Source organism: Zophobas morio, unplaced genomic scaffold (genome assembly GCF_036711695.1).
Source record: "Zophobas morio isolate AGI-343-1 ecotype UQ-CSIRO unplaced genomic scaffold, CSIRO_AGI_Zmor_V1 ptg000054l, whole genome shotgun sequence".
In the NCBI taxonomy this organism is placed as follows: Eukaryota; Metazoa; Arthropoda; class Insecta; order Coleoptera; family Tenebrionidae; genus Zophobas; species Zophobas morio.
This window is the reverse complement of record NW_026972159.1, coordinates 848,294-863,229: the sequence shown is the minus strand read 5'-3', so window position 1 is coordinate 863,229 and position 14,936 is coordinate 848,294. Positions and strand designations below refer to the sequence as shown.

General features: G+C 33.5%; 2 protein-coding genes across 4 annotated transcripts; one reads left to right on the top strand and one right to left on the bottom strand.

Annotated features, from left to right (window-relative positions):
• The first annotated feature begins 972 nt into the window (after nt 1-972).
• Nucleotides 973-4,309, top strand: LOC135142778 (transmembrane protease serine 9-like). The gene is made up of 10 exons (XM_064074525.1): nt 973-1,114; nt 1,385-1,547; nt 1,593-1,992; nt 2,043-2,187; nt 2,282-2,453; nt 2,503-2,899; nt 2,950-3,093; nt 3,327-3,408; nt 3,456-3,618; nt 3,672-4,309. The coding sequence occupies exons 1-10, from the start codon at nt 1,066-1,068 to the stop codon at nt 4,219-4,221; spliced, it is 2,265 nt and encodes a 754-aa protein (XP_063930595.1). The 5' UTR covers nt 973-1,065; the 3' UTR covers nt 4,222-4,309.
• LOC135142911 (beta-1,4-glucuronyltransferase 1) lies at nt 4,217-13,110 on the bottom strand. 3 transcript variants are annotated; one of them, XM_064074725.1, is made up of 5 exons: nt 12,827-13,110; nt 12,086-12,550; nt 11,628-12,024; nt 11,428-11,581; nt 4,217-4,515 (listed from the first exon to the last, which is right to left on the bottom strand). In XM_064074725.1, exons 2-5 carry the CDS (start codon nt 12,543-12,545, stop codon nt 4,306-4,308), a joined length of 1,221 nt encoding a protein of 406 aa, XP_063930795.1. In that variant the 5' UTR covers nt 12,546-12,550; nt 12,827-13,110; the 3' UTR covers nt 4,217-4,305. The 3 variants fall into 3 exon arrangements, with proteins under 3 accessions (XP_063930795.1, XP_063930794.1, XP_063930793.1); XM_064074724.1 differs by having other exon boundaries at nt 11,628-12,550; XM_064074723.1 differs by lacking the exon at nt 12,827-13,110 and adding an exon at nt 12,601-12,706 and having other exon boundaries at nt 11,628-12,550.
• Between the last annotated feature and the right edge of the window lie 1,826 nt (nt 13,111-14,936).

Sequence of the window (14,936 nt, the reverse complement as noted above, 5' to 3'; positions counted from 1 at the left end):
GGTGATATAGATCTCAGACCGTAAACAAATACTAGATAAGGGTCACAGGAAACGCTTTTCGCATCGGTTGGAATGTCACAGTGCTGTAACAACTGAATTAAATGACAAGTTAATTCTGTACAAAATCATCTAACTAACAAGTTTACCAAAATACATAAATCTGCGTCACGTCATGTCAGCTATGTGACGCCTTAATCCTAAGAATGAAAATCGCAATTTAAATAATCACGTAATAAATCAACAAACCTTAAAATTTGTACTACGATGTGTAAAATATTTATATAGAATGTTCTATGTAATTCGGTCTTTTGTGATTGCAACGTGAGAGTAAAATACGAGGCAGAAATATTTACAACTAGAACTATAACAAGTGTCACTATAAAGTTCAAATATTTATTTTTTTCACTAGAGGCAACGCAGTTGCGACATGTCGTTTCTAAAAATGAGTTCTGTCTTGATTATTTTAAGTGCAAATTTGATTTTTTCGGGTAAGTGTTTAACAAACTGACTGTCGTCAAGGTATAGTACGAAAACGTTTGACCCATCACTGAAAAAAATGACCATACGAGAATTTTGAGGCACTTTTTGTGCAATAGTGGATTACTATCACACCTAGGACACCCTGTATAGCGACAAACCACACAAAAAAACTTTTCCCGCACTTTTTGCATACACCGCCGAGGATTAATTCATTAAAACTTCCCTCTTTAATAGTTAATCGCAACATAAATTAAACTTTAATCGTAAACTTCATTTTATTGACTTTGATGGAACCTAATTACACTTAATCAAAATTTACTCAACTAGCTGTTGCTAAACTTTGCAGCGAAAAAGCAAACCCCGGAAACTTGCTCAAGCACAAAATCGCGATAACAATCTAAACAAATAAAAATTTACACTGAAATTTAGTCGATTTTCCCAAGAGATTACACACGAAAATTGGGAAGTTCCTGTCGAGATTACTTTCATATCGATAAAAACTGTATCAATAGGAGCATGAGTATATTTGATTGCGAGTAGTACCCAAAGTCAACTGCGAAAAATCGTGCGAACAGATATAGAAAAATGACAAGTGTTCTCGTTTGGTTGTTGCTGAGTACCTTGTTCTACACGGGTAAGTGTCCGAGTACTACCACTTAAAAGTACGGTTTGACCTTTCCTGTTTCAAGTATTTAATTGTTTCCTCTGTTACCAAAAACAATAGGAAAATATTTCTGTCGCCACGATTTAAGTATCACTAAAGCGGTATTCTTGGAAGTAAGTACTCAAGTAGACAATATCGAGGACATTAATAGATAACTAACAATCACTTATCTACTAATCCGTTTTAACCTTTGTTTCGCCAAATTCCGGTCGTACCTATACAAGAATACGTCACTTCCAGACTCAGATGGAAAACTTTCCAAACCTAGAATCGTCGGTGGTAAAGCCACCACAATCCAAAAACACCCCTACCAAGTCTCTATTGTCTACATCGACACCCACAACTGCGGCGGTACCATCATTAACTCGTACCACGTACTAACAGCCGCCCATTGTACCCATGGGTAAGTCCCCAAGACTACCCACAGTTCCTACACTGAACAACCCAGATTTTCAGCGTCAGTCTTACTGGTACGAGCTGGATCCACTCAAGCTAATTCAGGTGGACAAGTAAAACGAGTGTCTCAGATTTTTATACACCAAAATTACAATTCTGACACTTATGATTACGATATATCTATTTTGAGGTTAGCAGATGGGCTAAGTTTTGGTGATACGGTGGCACCCATTGGGTTACCTACACAAAACGCAAATGATATACCGGGTGGTCTTGTTGGTACTGCTACTGGGTGGGGTCGCTTGGCTAAAGACGGACCGGTACCACTGGAACTACAAGAAGTCGATTTACCGACTGTTGATGCAGCTAATTGTGATTTGGTTTATGGTGGTAGTGTGACACAGAGGATGTTTTGTGCGGGATATGTGGAAGGGTTGAGAGATACGTGTGAAGTACCTATAATTTGTCTAATGTGTCTGGATTATACTATAGTCGTTTCTAGGGGGATTCGGGTGGTCCTTTTGTTTATGGAAACACTTTAATAGGAATCACATCATGGGGCGATGGGTGTGGCGCACCAAACAGCCCAGGGGTCTACACCAAAGTGCAATACTTTAGAACTTACATCGACACTATTGTTAATAATAATTAATTATTGTTTAATAAACCCTCAAAAATTAACCGTTTCGTTTGTTCTTCAGCTACCACAAGCTTGAAACCGTAGTACTCAATTTTTTCCAGGAGTACCGGCTGCTTTCGTACCTGACATAACCGTTCGAATCGTTGGTGGTGAGCCCACAGTCATCGAAGAATTTCCATATCAAGTCTCGTTGATCTACATCGACACCCATTTCTGTGGAGGCGCCTTAATTCACACCCAGTACGTTCTAACAGCAGCCCATTGCACCGATGAGTACTACCTTCTCACAAAGTAGTACCTTGTACTGATCGACGTTTTCTAGAATGTTACCTGGATTTCTTCTAGTACGGGCTGGTTCTACGTACAAGGATCAAGGTGGACAAGTCAAACCAGTCACAAAGATCTACCAACACCCAGACTACGACGAAAACACCTACGATTGTGATATTTCTGTTTTGAGAGTGGAAAGTTCGTTCGTTCTTGGGGACGGTGTTCAACCAATAGGGTTGCCGCTTGAGGGTGACCCAGTTGGTGATAACGAAATCGGAGTGGTTACTGGATGGGGGAAACTGGCAGAGGATGGTCCGGTACCACTTGAACTCCAACAAGTGGAAGTACCTACCATCAACAGGGACGTGTGTGCCCGTTTAAACCGGGACGACATTACTGAAAATATGTTGTGCGCTGGGTACTTGCAAGGTGGTAAAGATACTTGTCAGGTACTACCAAAAAATTTCGTGGTCACGCTACTTATTCCATTTTTCAACAGGGAGACTCAGGAGGACCCCTCGTTATTGCAGGAACTCTAGTCGGGATAACGTCCTGGGGGAACGGGTGCGTCCAGTCCAACAGTCCCGGAGTCTACACAAAAGTGTCCTCTTTTGTAAATTACATCACCAAGATCGTCTACAACGTTTAAAAAATTCATATTTGTAAATCGTCCCCTTATCAAAATAAACATCTTCAAAAAGTTTGAATCACGCTTTATAATAACTCCATTTTTTCGAGGTTCCCTTAAGCAAACATTGCTTATTTAATTGTTTCACCTAAATTTATTGCATTCCATTGTGTTCGTATTTATACACCCTAATTTCAATTGATAACCGTTTTCACTTGAAGAAGTTTCGAAACGACTACTAACCACTATATAAGGAGAAATTTTTCGGTACCAAGTCAGTAGAAATCATGCTTCCTTTTCTGGTTTTGTGTCTGGTGCTGGCTGCCAATGGTAAGTCGAAACGGTTATTGGGTTTTTATTGGGTACTTTGTGTTTAGGGGCACCGGGAAAAAATTTCGACAACAGGATAGTGGGTGGAAGACCTACAACCATTGAGGAGTACCCCTACCAGGTGGGTGTTCTTTTCTACGGCGCCCCATCGTGCGGAGGCTCCATAATCAGTCCCAACTACGTCGTCACTGCGGCTCACTGCACCAATGGGTACTAAATTGTCACTTAAGTACTTATAAACACAAATAAATCAAAAATTTTAGTGTGGAGGAGGAAGGTATAACGGTTAGGGTTGGTTCGAACGTCACTACAGCCCACGGAGAAATTTTCACAGTAAAAAAAATCCACCAGAACCCCAATTTCAACTACAACCTTCTGGATTTCGACATCTCCATCCTGGAACTGGAAACCCCGATAACGTTTGGAGCCACCGCGTCCCCGATTAAACTCGTACCCAACGACTTCCCCATAGCTCCAGGTGCGCAAGCCACCATCACCGGATGGGGTACCCTATCCGAACAAGGCAGACCCTCTTCGGAGCTCCAAGTGGTACAAGTCCCAGTGGTCAGTAACGAGGACTGTCAGAGGGATTATGGTCAAGACGCAGTCGTTACCGAGAGGATGGTTTGCGCTATGGAAGAAGGCGGTGGAAAGGACGCTTGCCAGGGGGATTCGGGAGGCCCCATGGTCGTGGACGGTCTCCTCGCCGGGATCGTGTCCTGGGGCTTCGGCTGCGCCCGCCCCAACTACCCCGGTGTCTACTCCAGGGTTTCCACCCTCAGAGATTTCGTTAGAAATGTCACTAATATATAATTACTTTGAGATATTTTATTGTAAAGAAAATATTTGCTTGTAATAACTGAAACTGTACTGTGTGATATGAGTAAACAAAGTGGTTCAATTCTTTCGTTTTGACATCATGTTTAGCGGGTCCTTGTCGTATTTGGCAAAAATTTCTCTCTTGAAGCCGTCGAATTGCTTCCGGTTTAGGTTGTTCTGGTGCTCTCTCCACGGCGGGCGGGTTTTTTTCACCTGGAGGCCCCAGTGGCAGGTGAAGATGGGCGAGAGGACCAGGAATTCGTAGCCGGCGACGAACATCTCGTACACCTGGAAGAGCAGTGGTTAAAAATTCGGTTCTAGTTACAGGATTTTTGGAAAAATGGACTTGAAATCCAAAATTTAAACCAGAGCTTCGAGTGCTTAAAAGCCAAAATTTGGAAAAGCAAAAGTTGAAGACAAAAATCGCGCTTCTTTGAAAAATTATAAAATTTCTTTGCGATTTTTTTGTTTTCAACTTAAAATTCTTCAGTTCTCCAATTTTCATTTCATTTTTATTATTTTCATTGTTTTTTGAATTTTTCGATTTTATAATTTTTTGTTTTTCAAATTTGATTTTTATATTTTTTTGTTTCATCAAATTTTCGATTTTTCAATTTCTCCTTTTTTTGGTTCTTTCATTTTCGATTTGCAATTTTTCGATGTAAGATTTTCGAGTTTCCAGGTTTTAATTTTTCAATTTTTTGATCTGCAATTTTTCGTTTCGGTTTATTATTTTCTTCATTTTTTTAATTTTTCAATTTTATAAATTTTGTTTTTTCAAATTCAACTTTTATAATTTTTCGTTTCATCAATTTTTCTATTTTTCGAATTTTCATTCTTTGTTTCTTCAACTTTTAGATTTTGCAATTATTCGATTAAAAATTTCTCGAATTTTCAATTTTAGAATTTTAATTTTTCGTTATTAAAATTATAAAATCAGAACATTGATGATTTTATAGTTTTTCTTTTTTTTCGTTTTTCCGATTTTAGATTTTTCAGTTTCTCGATTTTTAAATTTTTCGGTTCCTCAATTTTTGATTTGCAATTTTCCTAATTATCATTTTAAATATATGCCTAATAATTAATTGTAATTTTTAAAAAATTTTACTTTCGATTTTTCAATTTTTTGTCTGGTTTCAACTTTACAGTTTTAACGATTGTATAATTTTTCGATTTTATAATTTTTGGGTTTTCCAGTTTTTCGGACAATCGGATAATTGAGAAATGAAAAATTTTAGAACTGGAAAATCAATGAATGGAAAATACGAAGATTGAAAATTTGAAGAATTGAATAAAGGGAAAGTTGTAAAATTGAAAGAATCATTGAAAAAATAAAGGACACGAAAAAACAAAAAAAATGTGATGAATAAAATCGAGAAAATGAAATTTCAAAAAATCAGAAAAATGAAAAATAAAAATCAAGAACTTAAAAAATTAAAGAAACAAAAAACTGAAATATCGAAAAACGAAAAAGTGTAATAACGAAAGATTGCAAAATTGAAAAACTGGAGAAACAAAAAAGTGAAAAATTTGGAAGTTGATAAACTGAAAAATTGAAAACATTTAAGTTGTAAAACGAAAAATTATGGAACCGAAATATGGAAAAATGGAAAAATGGAAAAATTGTGATATAAAATCGAAAAAATGAAATTTAAAAAATCGGGAAAATGGAAAATAAAAATCAAGAACGTGAAAACTTGAGGAAACAAAAAATTGAAATATCGAAAAACGAAAAACTGTAATATGAAAAAATTGCAAAATTGAAAAATTGAAGAAAACGAAAAAATGAAAAAATTGAAAGTCGATAAATTGAAAAATTGAAAAAAATTAAGTTGTAAAAATGAAAAATTATGGAAACATGGAAAAATTGAAAAATTAAACAAAATGAAAAAACGAAAAATTGTGATAACAAAAAATGATAAAATCAAAGAAAAAGGAAAAATGAAAAATTGCGATATAAAATCGGGAAAATCAAATTTAAAAAATCGGGAAAACGAAAAATAAAAATCAAGAAATTGAAAAATTGAGGTAACAAAAAATTGAAAAAACAAAAAATTAAAAGTGTAACATCGAAAAATTGAAAAATTGAAAAAATTTAGAACGCAAAAACGAAAAATTATGAAACCAAAACATGGAAAAATGGAAAAATTGAAAAATTAAACAAAATGGAAAAACCAAAAATTGTGATAACAAAAAAATTGTAAAATCAAAGAAAAAGGAAAAAAGAAAAATTGTGACATAAAATCAAGAAAATGGAATTAAAAAAATCGGGAAAATGAAAAATAAAAATCAAAAACTCGAAAATTTGGGGAAACAAAAAATTGAAATATCGAAAAATAAAAAACTGTAATATCGAAAAATTACAAAATTAAAAAACTGAAGTAAAGAAAAATAGAAAAATCTGAAAGTTGATAAACTGAAAAATTGAAAAAGTTTAAGTTGTAAAACGAAAAATTATGGAACCGAAATATGGAAAAACGAAAAAATGGAAAAATGGAAAAGTTGTGATATAAAATCGAGAAAATGAAATTTAAAAAAATCGGGAAAATGGAAAATAAAAATCAATAATATGAAAAATTGAGGAAACAAAAATTGAAATATCGAAAAATGAAAAACTATAAATGAAAAAATTGCAAAAAAAAAATTGAAGAAAACGAAAAAGTGAAAATTTTGAAGGTCGATAAATCGAAAAATTGAAAAAAATTAAGTCGTAAAAACGAAAAATTATGGAAAAATGGAAAAATTGAAAAATTAAACAAAATGGAAAAACCAAAATTGTGGCAACAAATAATTATAAAATCAAAGAAAAAGGAAAAAAGAAAAATTGTGACATAAAATCAAGGAAATGGAATTTAAAAAATCGGGAAAATGAAAAATGAAAATCAAGAACTTGAAAATTTGGGGAAACAAAAAATTGAAATATCGAAAAATAAAAAACTGTAATATCGAAAAATTGCAAAATTGAAAATCTGAAGTAACGAAAAATAGAAAAATCTGAAAGTTGATAAACTGAAAAATTGAAATAGTTTACGTTGTAAAACGAAAAATTATGGAACCGAAATATGGAAAAATGGAAAAATCGAAAAATTGTGATATAAAATCGAGAAAATGAAATTAAAAAAATCGGGAAAATGGAAAATAAAAATCAATAACTTGAAAAATTGAGGAAACAAAAATTGAAATATCGAAAAATGAAAAACTATAATATGGAAAAAATTGCAAAATTGAAAAATTGAAGAAAACGAAAAAGTGAAAATTTTGAAATTCAATAAATCGAAAAATTGAAAAAAATCAAGTCGTAAAAACGAAAAATTATGGAAAAATGGAAAAATTGAAAAATTAAACAAAATGAAAAAACGAAAAATTGTGATAACAAAAAATTATAAAATCAAAGAAAAAGGAAAAATAAAAAATTGTGATATAAAATCGATAAAATCAAATTTAAAAAATCGGGAAAACGAAAAATAAAAATCAAGAAGTTGAAAAATTCAGGGAACAAAAAACTGAAAAAAGAAAAAATGAAAAAGTGTAATATCGATAAATCGAAAAATTGAAAAAAATTAAGTTGTAAAAACGAAAAATTATGGAAAGGTGGGAAAATTGAAAAATTAAACAAAATGAAAAAACGAAAAATTGTGAAACAAAGAAATTGTAAACTCAAAGAAAAAGGAAAAATGAAAAATTGTGATATAAAATCGAGAAAATTAAATTTAAAAAATCGGGAAAACGAAAAATAAAAATCAAGAAGTTGAAAAATTGAGAGAACAAAAAACTGAAAAAACAAAAAATGAAAAAGTGTAATATCGAAAAATTGAAAATTTGAAAACGTTCAGGACGCAAAAACGAAAAATTATAAAACCAAAACATGGAAAAATGGAAAAATTGAAAAATTAAACAAAATTGAAAAACCAAAAACTGTGATAACAAAAAAATGAAAATTTGTGATATAAAATCGAGAAAACGAAATTTAAAAAATCTGGAAAACTTGAAAAACTGAGGAAACAAAAAATTGAAATATCGGAAAATGAAAAACTGTAATGTCAAAAAATTGGAAAACTGAAAAATTGCAAATTGAAAAAGTGAAGAAACGAAAAAGTGAAAAATTTGGAAGTCGATAAATTGAAAAATTGAAAAAATTTAACACACAAAAACGAAAAATTATGAAACTGAAACACGAAAAAATGGAAAAATTGAAAAATGAAACAAAATGAACAAACGAAAAAATGTGATAACAAAAAAATTGTAAAATCAAAGAAACAGGAAAAATGAAAAATTGTGATATAAATTTGAAAAAATGAAATTTAAAAATTGGGAAAATGAAAAATAAAATTAAAGAACTTGAAAAATTGAGGAAACAAAAAATTCAAATATCGAAAAATGAAAAACGAGGATATAGAAATATCACAAAAATGAAAAATTGCAAATTGAAAAACTAAATAAACGAAAAAATGAAAAATTTGGAAGTCGATAAATTGAAAAATTGAAAAAATTTAAATGGTAAAAACGAAAAATTATGAAAACGAAACATGGATAAATGGAAAAGTTGAAAAATTAGGCAAAATGAAAAAACGAAAAATTGTGATAACAAAAAATTATAAAATCAAAGAAAAAGGAAAAATGAAAAATTGTGATATAAAATCGAGAAAATTAAATTTAAAAAATCGGGAAAACGAAAAATAAAAATCAAGAAGTTGAAAAATTTAGGGAACAAAAAATTGAAAAAACAAAAAATGGAAAAGTGTAATATCGAAAAATTGAAAAAAATTACGACGCAAAAACAAGAAATTATGAAACCAAAACATGGAAAATGAAAAAATTGAAAAATTAAACAAAATGGAAAAACCAAAAATTGTGATAACAAAAAAATTGTAAAACCAAAGAAAAAGGAAAAATGAAAAATTGTGATATAAAATCGAAAAAATGAAGTTTAAAAATCGGGAAAATGAAAAATAAAAAACAAGAACCAGAAAAATTAAGGAAACAAAAAATTGAAATATCGAAAATTTTGAAAAATTTAAGTTGTAAAAATTGAAAAATTGAAAAATTAAACAAAATGAAAAAAACAAAAATTTTGATAACAAAAAATTGTAAAATCAAGGAAAAAGAAAAAATGAAAAACCATGATATAAAATCGAGAAAATGAAATTAAAAAAAATGGAAAATTGGAAAAATGAAAAATAAAATCAAGAACTTGAAAAATTGAGGAAACACGAGACTGAAACATCGAAAAATGAAAAACGGAAGAAACGAAAAAGCGAAAAATTTGGAAGCCGATAAATTGAAAAATTAAAAAAATTTAAGTTGCAAAAACGAAAAATTATGTAACCGAAACATGGAGAAATGGAAAAATGGAAAAATTAAACAAAATAGAAAAACAAAAAAATTGTAACTACAAAAAATCGTAAAATCAAAGAAAAAAAAATGAAAAATTATTAAATCAAGAAATTGGTGGAATGTAAATAAACCCCGATTTTTCGAAAAATTATGAGATTTGATATTGGGAATTTCAACTGAAGAAACGAAAAAGTAAAAAATTTGGAAGTCGATAAATTGAAAAATTGAAAAAATTTAAGTTGCAAAAACGAAAAATTATGAAATCGAAACATGGAAAAATGGAGAAATTGAAAAATTAAACAAAATGAAAGAACGAAAAATTGTGATAACAAAAAATTGTAAAATCAAGGAAAAAGAAAAAATGAAAAATCGTGATATAAAATCGAGAAAAAGAAATATCAAAAATCGGGAAAATGAAAAATAAAAATCAAGAATTTGGAAGTCGATGAACTGAAAAATTGAAAAAATTTAAGTTGCAAAAACGAAAATTTATGAAACCGAAACATGGAAAAATGGAAAAATTGAAAGATTGTAACAAAATAAAAAAACGAAAAATTGTGATAACAAAAAATTGCAAAATCAAAGAAAAAGGAAAAATGAAAATTTGGGATATCAAGAAATTGGTGGAAGGAAAATAAATCCAGATTTTTCGAAAAATTGTGATAACCTTTATAAGTTAAAATAAAAATATTAATGTAATATTAAAGTAAGTGTAAAAAAAGCATGCTATGCGTCTGTTTCATGTGAGTTTAACAGTACTGTATTTCCAAATTTTCGGGAAATTCATTAATTTTTTGAGTCGCCCTGTGTAAATAATTGTAAAAACTATGAGTGCACTGATAAACTACATGTATAGAGTCATAATATTTTGGTTATTTCAGATAGGATTTATTCGGCAAAATTTTGAGATAACGTTATCAATTTTTTGGGAGCATTCGCTTTTGCAGTTTCAAAATTAAATAGCAAACCGCTGCTACACAATTTTCATTTTTTTTCCAAAAACCTGGATCTGTAAGGTGAAAACTCAACACGGATTCATACACCACAAGTGCACTTTTCGTCGTTAGTTAAATTCATACTAAAACTTATTTTATGTCAAAGGTCAAAACCGTATCAAAAGATAGATCAAGGGTCAATTTTTTCCCTGATATAGAAACGTGTATCAATATACTCAATCCAACTTTGCACACAATTTTAAATACAGACCCGCACACGAGTTCGAAAACTTTTTCAAACTTCGCTAATAATTTTCCAAACTCGAAACTTCATTCAGCGAGGATTTTGCCCAAATTCAAAAGCTTTTACTTTAAAATCTAGCCTTAATCCCAAAACCCCGCTTCATAATTTGTGAAGCTTCGCCATTTAAATTCGAAAGCTTCTCAGAGTTTTTCAAGTTTAGAGGTCGAGATTTAGATTATTAATACCACGGCGTAGATTTTCTAAAAACTTCAACACCAGCCCGAAACTTTCGCTACACGATCCGAGATTTTTTCAATGTATTATTTAGTTTGAAAGACGTGTTATGGAGCTCAACGTTAATCCCGAAACTTCGCTTGGAAAATTTCATAGTTCATTATTCACCACCAAAATGTATGTGTAGATCTTTGTTTTATTAACCTACAAGTATCGAGGCTTTAATCTGGCGAAAATTGAAAGATTTATCGTCTGGGATGTCAAGTGGTTGTAAAAGGTGAAAATTGAAAATGTTATTGGCGATAAGGAGCAGCTTATTTGGTGTGATTTATAATGAAATTTTGATTTTATTTGGTGCTTTAGATAGCGTCTGGGGATTTCTGCTTTATTACTACTAAGGAGTTAGCGACGTGACAAATTGACAAGTGGAGATTTATGATTGGCTGAACCCACCTGGCTGTTCCTGGTGTATCCATACCCCACGAACCTCTCGTCGTGCGGGGGAACCGTATCCGGAGCGACATAGAACGGTTCGTAAAGGAACTCGAAGTTCGTGACGGTATGGCTGACGTGGACCTCTTGGACCGGATCCGCGGTGTTCTGCCACCTGCAACACCTCCGTCAGACCGACCCTCCACACCCTTCGCACTTACTTTGTAAAATTCGTAGCAAACTGGTTGTAAATAAAAACCTTATGGTGAAAAGGTCTCGCTAGGCCCTTATTCGCTAGCCTCACTAGCTCAGTCTTATTCGGGGGAAATCGCACCCTCTCGTCGATCTCGTACGTGGGTATGACGTAGGCGCACAATCCGGCGCACTTCGCCGTCTCCAGAAACACATCCAGCTTCTCCGCCATCCCCCTACTAGGAATAATATCCACATCGGTCAGGAAGACGAATTTACTCTGACAGTTCTTCCGGGCTAGGTTCCTCAGGTGGTTCTGCGGGTACGGCAGCTTCTTGCGCCACTTGGTGGTACTCGTGAGGTACTGCTTGACCAAGTGCTGCAGCGCCGAGATCGGATTGGCGCAGCTCATCTCCGCGAGCCTATCTAAATCAATATTAACGTTTTTTGGTCGGCGGTCCTTAGGGTAAGCGAAGTGAAAACTGACTTGTTCCCGGATTTTGGCGTTGCACTCCCGCAGGAACAGGATGTAGAGCAGCAGCGCGCTGAGCTCGTCGTCGCTGGCGGCGAACGTCGCCAGCGAGATGGGCCCGTCCCAGTTGGCGCTCACCTCGATCAACGAGGCCATCTTCTCGAGGGAGCTCTGGGTGGCCAGGCAGGTGCGGTGGACGTCGCTGAGGGAGGCGAAGCGCTCGCCGACGAGGATGTTGTCGAAGAGCTTGTACTGGAGGCGGGCGTCCCAGCGGCCGAGGCGCGGATCCAGCCGGAAGATCGGCTCGTTCTTGGAGTAGGCGGGCCGCTGGGGGTCGCACTTGGCCGCCTTCAGCGGCGGGCGGACGGGCGCGTGGCGGGGGCACTCGGGGCTGTACATGAGCTTGAGGGTGAGGATGATGTTGTAGATGGAGAGGAAGACGACAGCCAGAATGCTTATGTTCCATAGGCGGCATGATCCCTGCAAGCAGACCCAAGCAGTGAGAATTCTGGGCGGCGGGGCCAAGGTACCTTGGTCGGCGGTTGCTGGGGAAACGAAGGGGACATGCGAGCGGCTGACGCTGTCATTATTGAAAAACGATAACGAGGTTATTTTTAAGCTGTTGTGTTTATGGCGAGATAAATCTCCGGAGACTAATCAAAAGTGTCTGGTGGTCAACAGCGCAGTGGGATCGCGAGGACGAGAAACACACGCGAGCCGCGGTGGCAACACCCTAACGATAAATTATTTACTCACCTGAATCATTTGTTATGACTGACGCCACAAGTCTAAATAAAGACCGAGAGTTGATCAATCACATAGTAGTTCAGTAATTAGGCGGCGATGGATAAAAATAGCACATTTTACTTAAGGGTGTTGTAACGGTGTTCGTTTAGTTTTAATTAATTTTCTTCGAGTCGATTATGTTAATAAATCACTTAGATGGACGAAAACAGCTTACACTAAAAGTAGTAAACAATCGGTTGATAGCAAAATAAAAGGACTCGGTGTAATTAGGTGCTGTGTGGAAATGGTTTAGGCGCCGCCGCTTCTGGGCGCGTGCGTCTTCACCCGTATCGATTTCTACAAATGTCAAAAGGCACTTTCCAGATTTCTAGTTTACTTTGGCTTCGAAAAAATTTAAACCACGATTTTTTGTATCATCAATCTTTATTTCAACTACTACAAGAAAAAAATATTTCTGAAAAAGTTGCAGAAATTCTTCAATTGTTGAAATTTAACGTAAATAATCCAACTCCAAATGGACATAGTTTTCGTGTGTTTATCGATTGAAAACAAACGAAAGAACTCGGGTCAGAGTTGTGTGTAATTTAATACAAACAGTTTTAGTTTTGCAACACAGCTTAAATTTTTTTCAAAATGTTTGTCGAGAAGATTTTTATTAGATATCTATTTTTACTAGATAACTAAACCAGTTTTACTTATTTACTTAAACTGATTTTATTGATTGAGTTTATTACTGATAGCTTGGAAATATAAATATTACACCGGATTTGTTACACAGATAAGATTTAAATGCGTACCGATTGTCGTGTCAATAACAATACAAATTCAAAAATAAAAAATCCGTAAAATTCGAAACCACAATTTTTCTCCCCTCTGGGAATTAAATTTTCTTTCAGACTTTCTCAAACACGAAATATCAGGAATCTAGGTTTTTTCAAATTATTCCCAGGTTTCTTTAGATTCTTTCCAAAATAAAACACTAGGGAGGCAGACAAAGAAAAGGAAAAAAAGGAACTAGGACTCCCCGGAATTCTTTCAAATTCTTTCAAACTCTTTCAAGATCAAAATATCAGGAGTCTAGAAGTTCTTCAAATTATCCCCAGATTTGTTTAGATTGTTTCTTAAATAAAATACTAGGTGGGCCCAAGTTCCTTTCACATTCTTGAAAAAAAGAGTCCACAAGTGGGTTCAAAGATTCTTTCAGATTATTTAAAAAGCAAAACACCAAGGTGTTTTTTTTTTAAGTAGTTTGAAAGAATCTCGGGGATCACTTTTGTTTTATTTTTGAAGTAGTTTCATTAGTGATTATATTGACCTTGAAACAAAAGTTGAATTTTATTGACCGATCTTACAAGATTAATTTTTTTTTTTAAATTTGATTTTTGCTAAATTTTTTTTTTTCCGAAAAACGACTTTACCGTCCGCGTTTACACTAAAATAATAAACAAATAAAGTGTGCAAAGTAGACACGATGTGGTACAATTGTAAACGCCGCCCATCTTCTCCGGGCCAATGACATGATTTATTAAGGTGGAGCTTTTGCAAGTGGGAGGAGCACCGGTAATTTTACTTGTTAAAATATGATTCTCACATCGGTATCCTTACTTAACAGCAGCTTTGTTTAACAATTTATCTATTTTCTCACCAAGGGTTTAATAGATTTACCTAAGAATCTAATAATAATATAATAACCTTGTCATTAATTAACAATAAAAAGAGTCGTCACTAAATGAAAAGGGGGTGGGTGGGCAGGGCTATTGCTTGTGTATAAAAGACTATAGAAAAAGTTAAATTTAGCCCCGCCCATCCACCCGTTCTCCTATGCTTTTTCCATCTGAAATAAGAAATAAATCTTATAGCAAATAGTGTAACAAAAAAATTACGATTACAGTTTTTTTTTCTTTTTTGTGCAGCCTACGTTTAATTAGTTTCCATTCTCACTCTACAGAAAAACATACAATTAGTGAATTATTTTATCTATTTCGAATGAAAGGTGGATCTTTACTGAACAGAAATAAACTCGTTGGATTAAAAGAAATTAAAGATTTAATGAAAACCAATGTTAAAATTTTGAAAACAAAATTCAAAACTATGTTTACCATAACTTATTTTATTTACC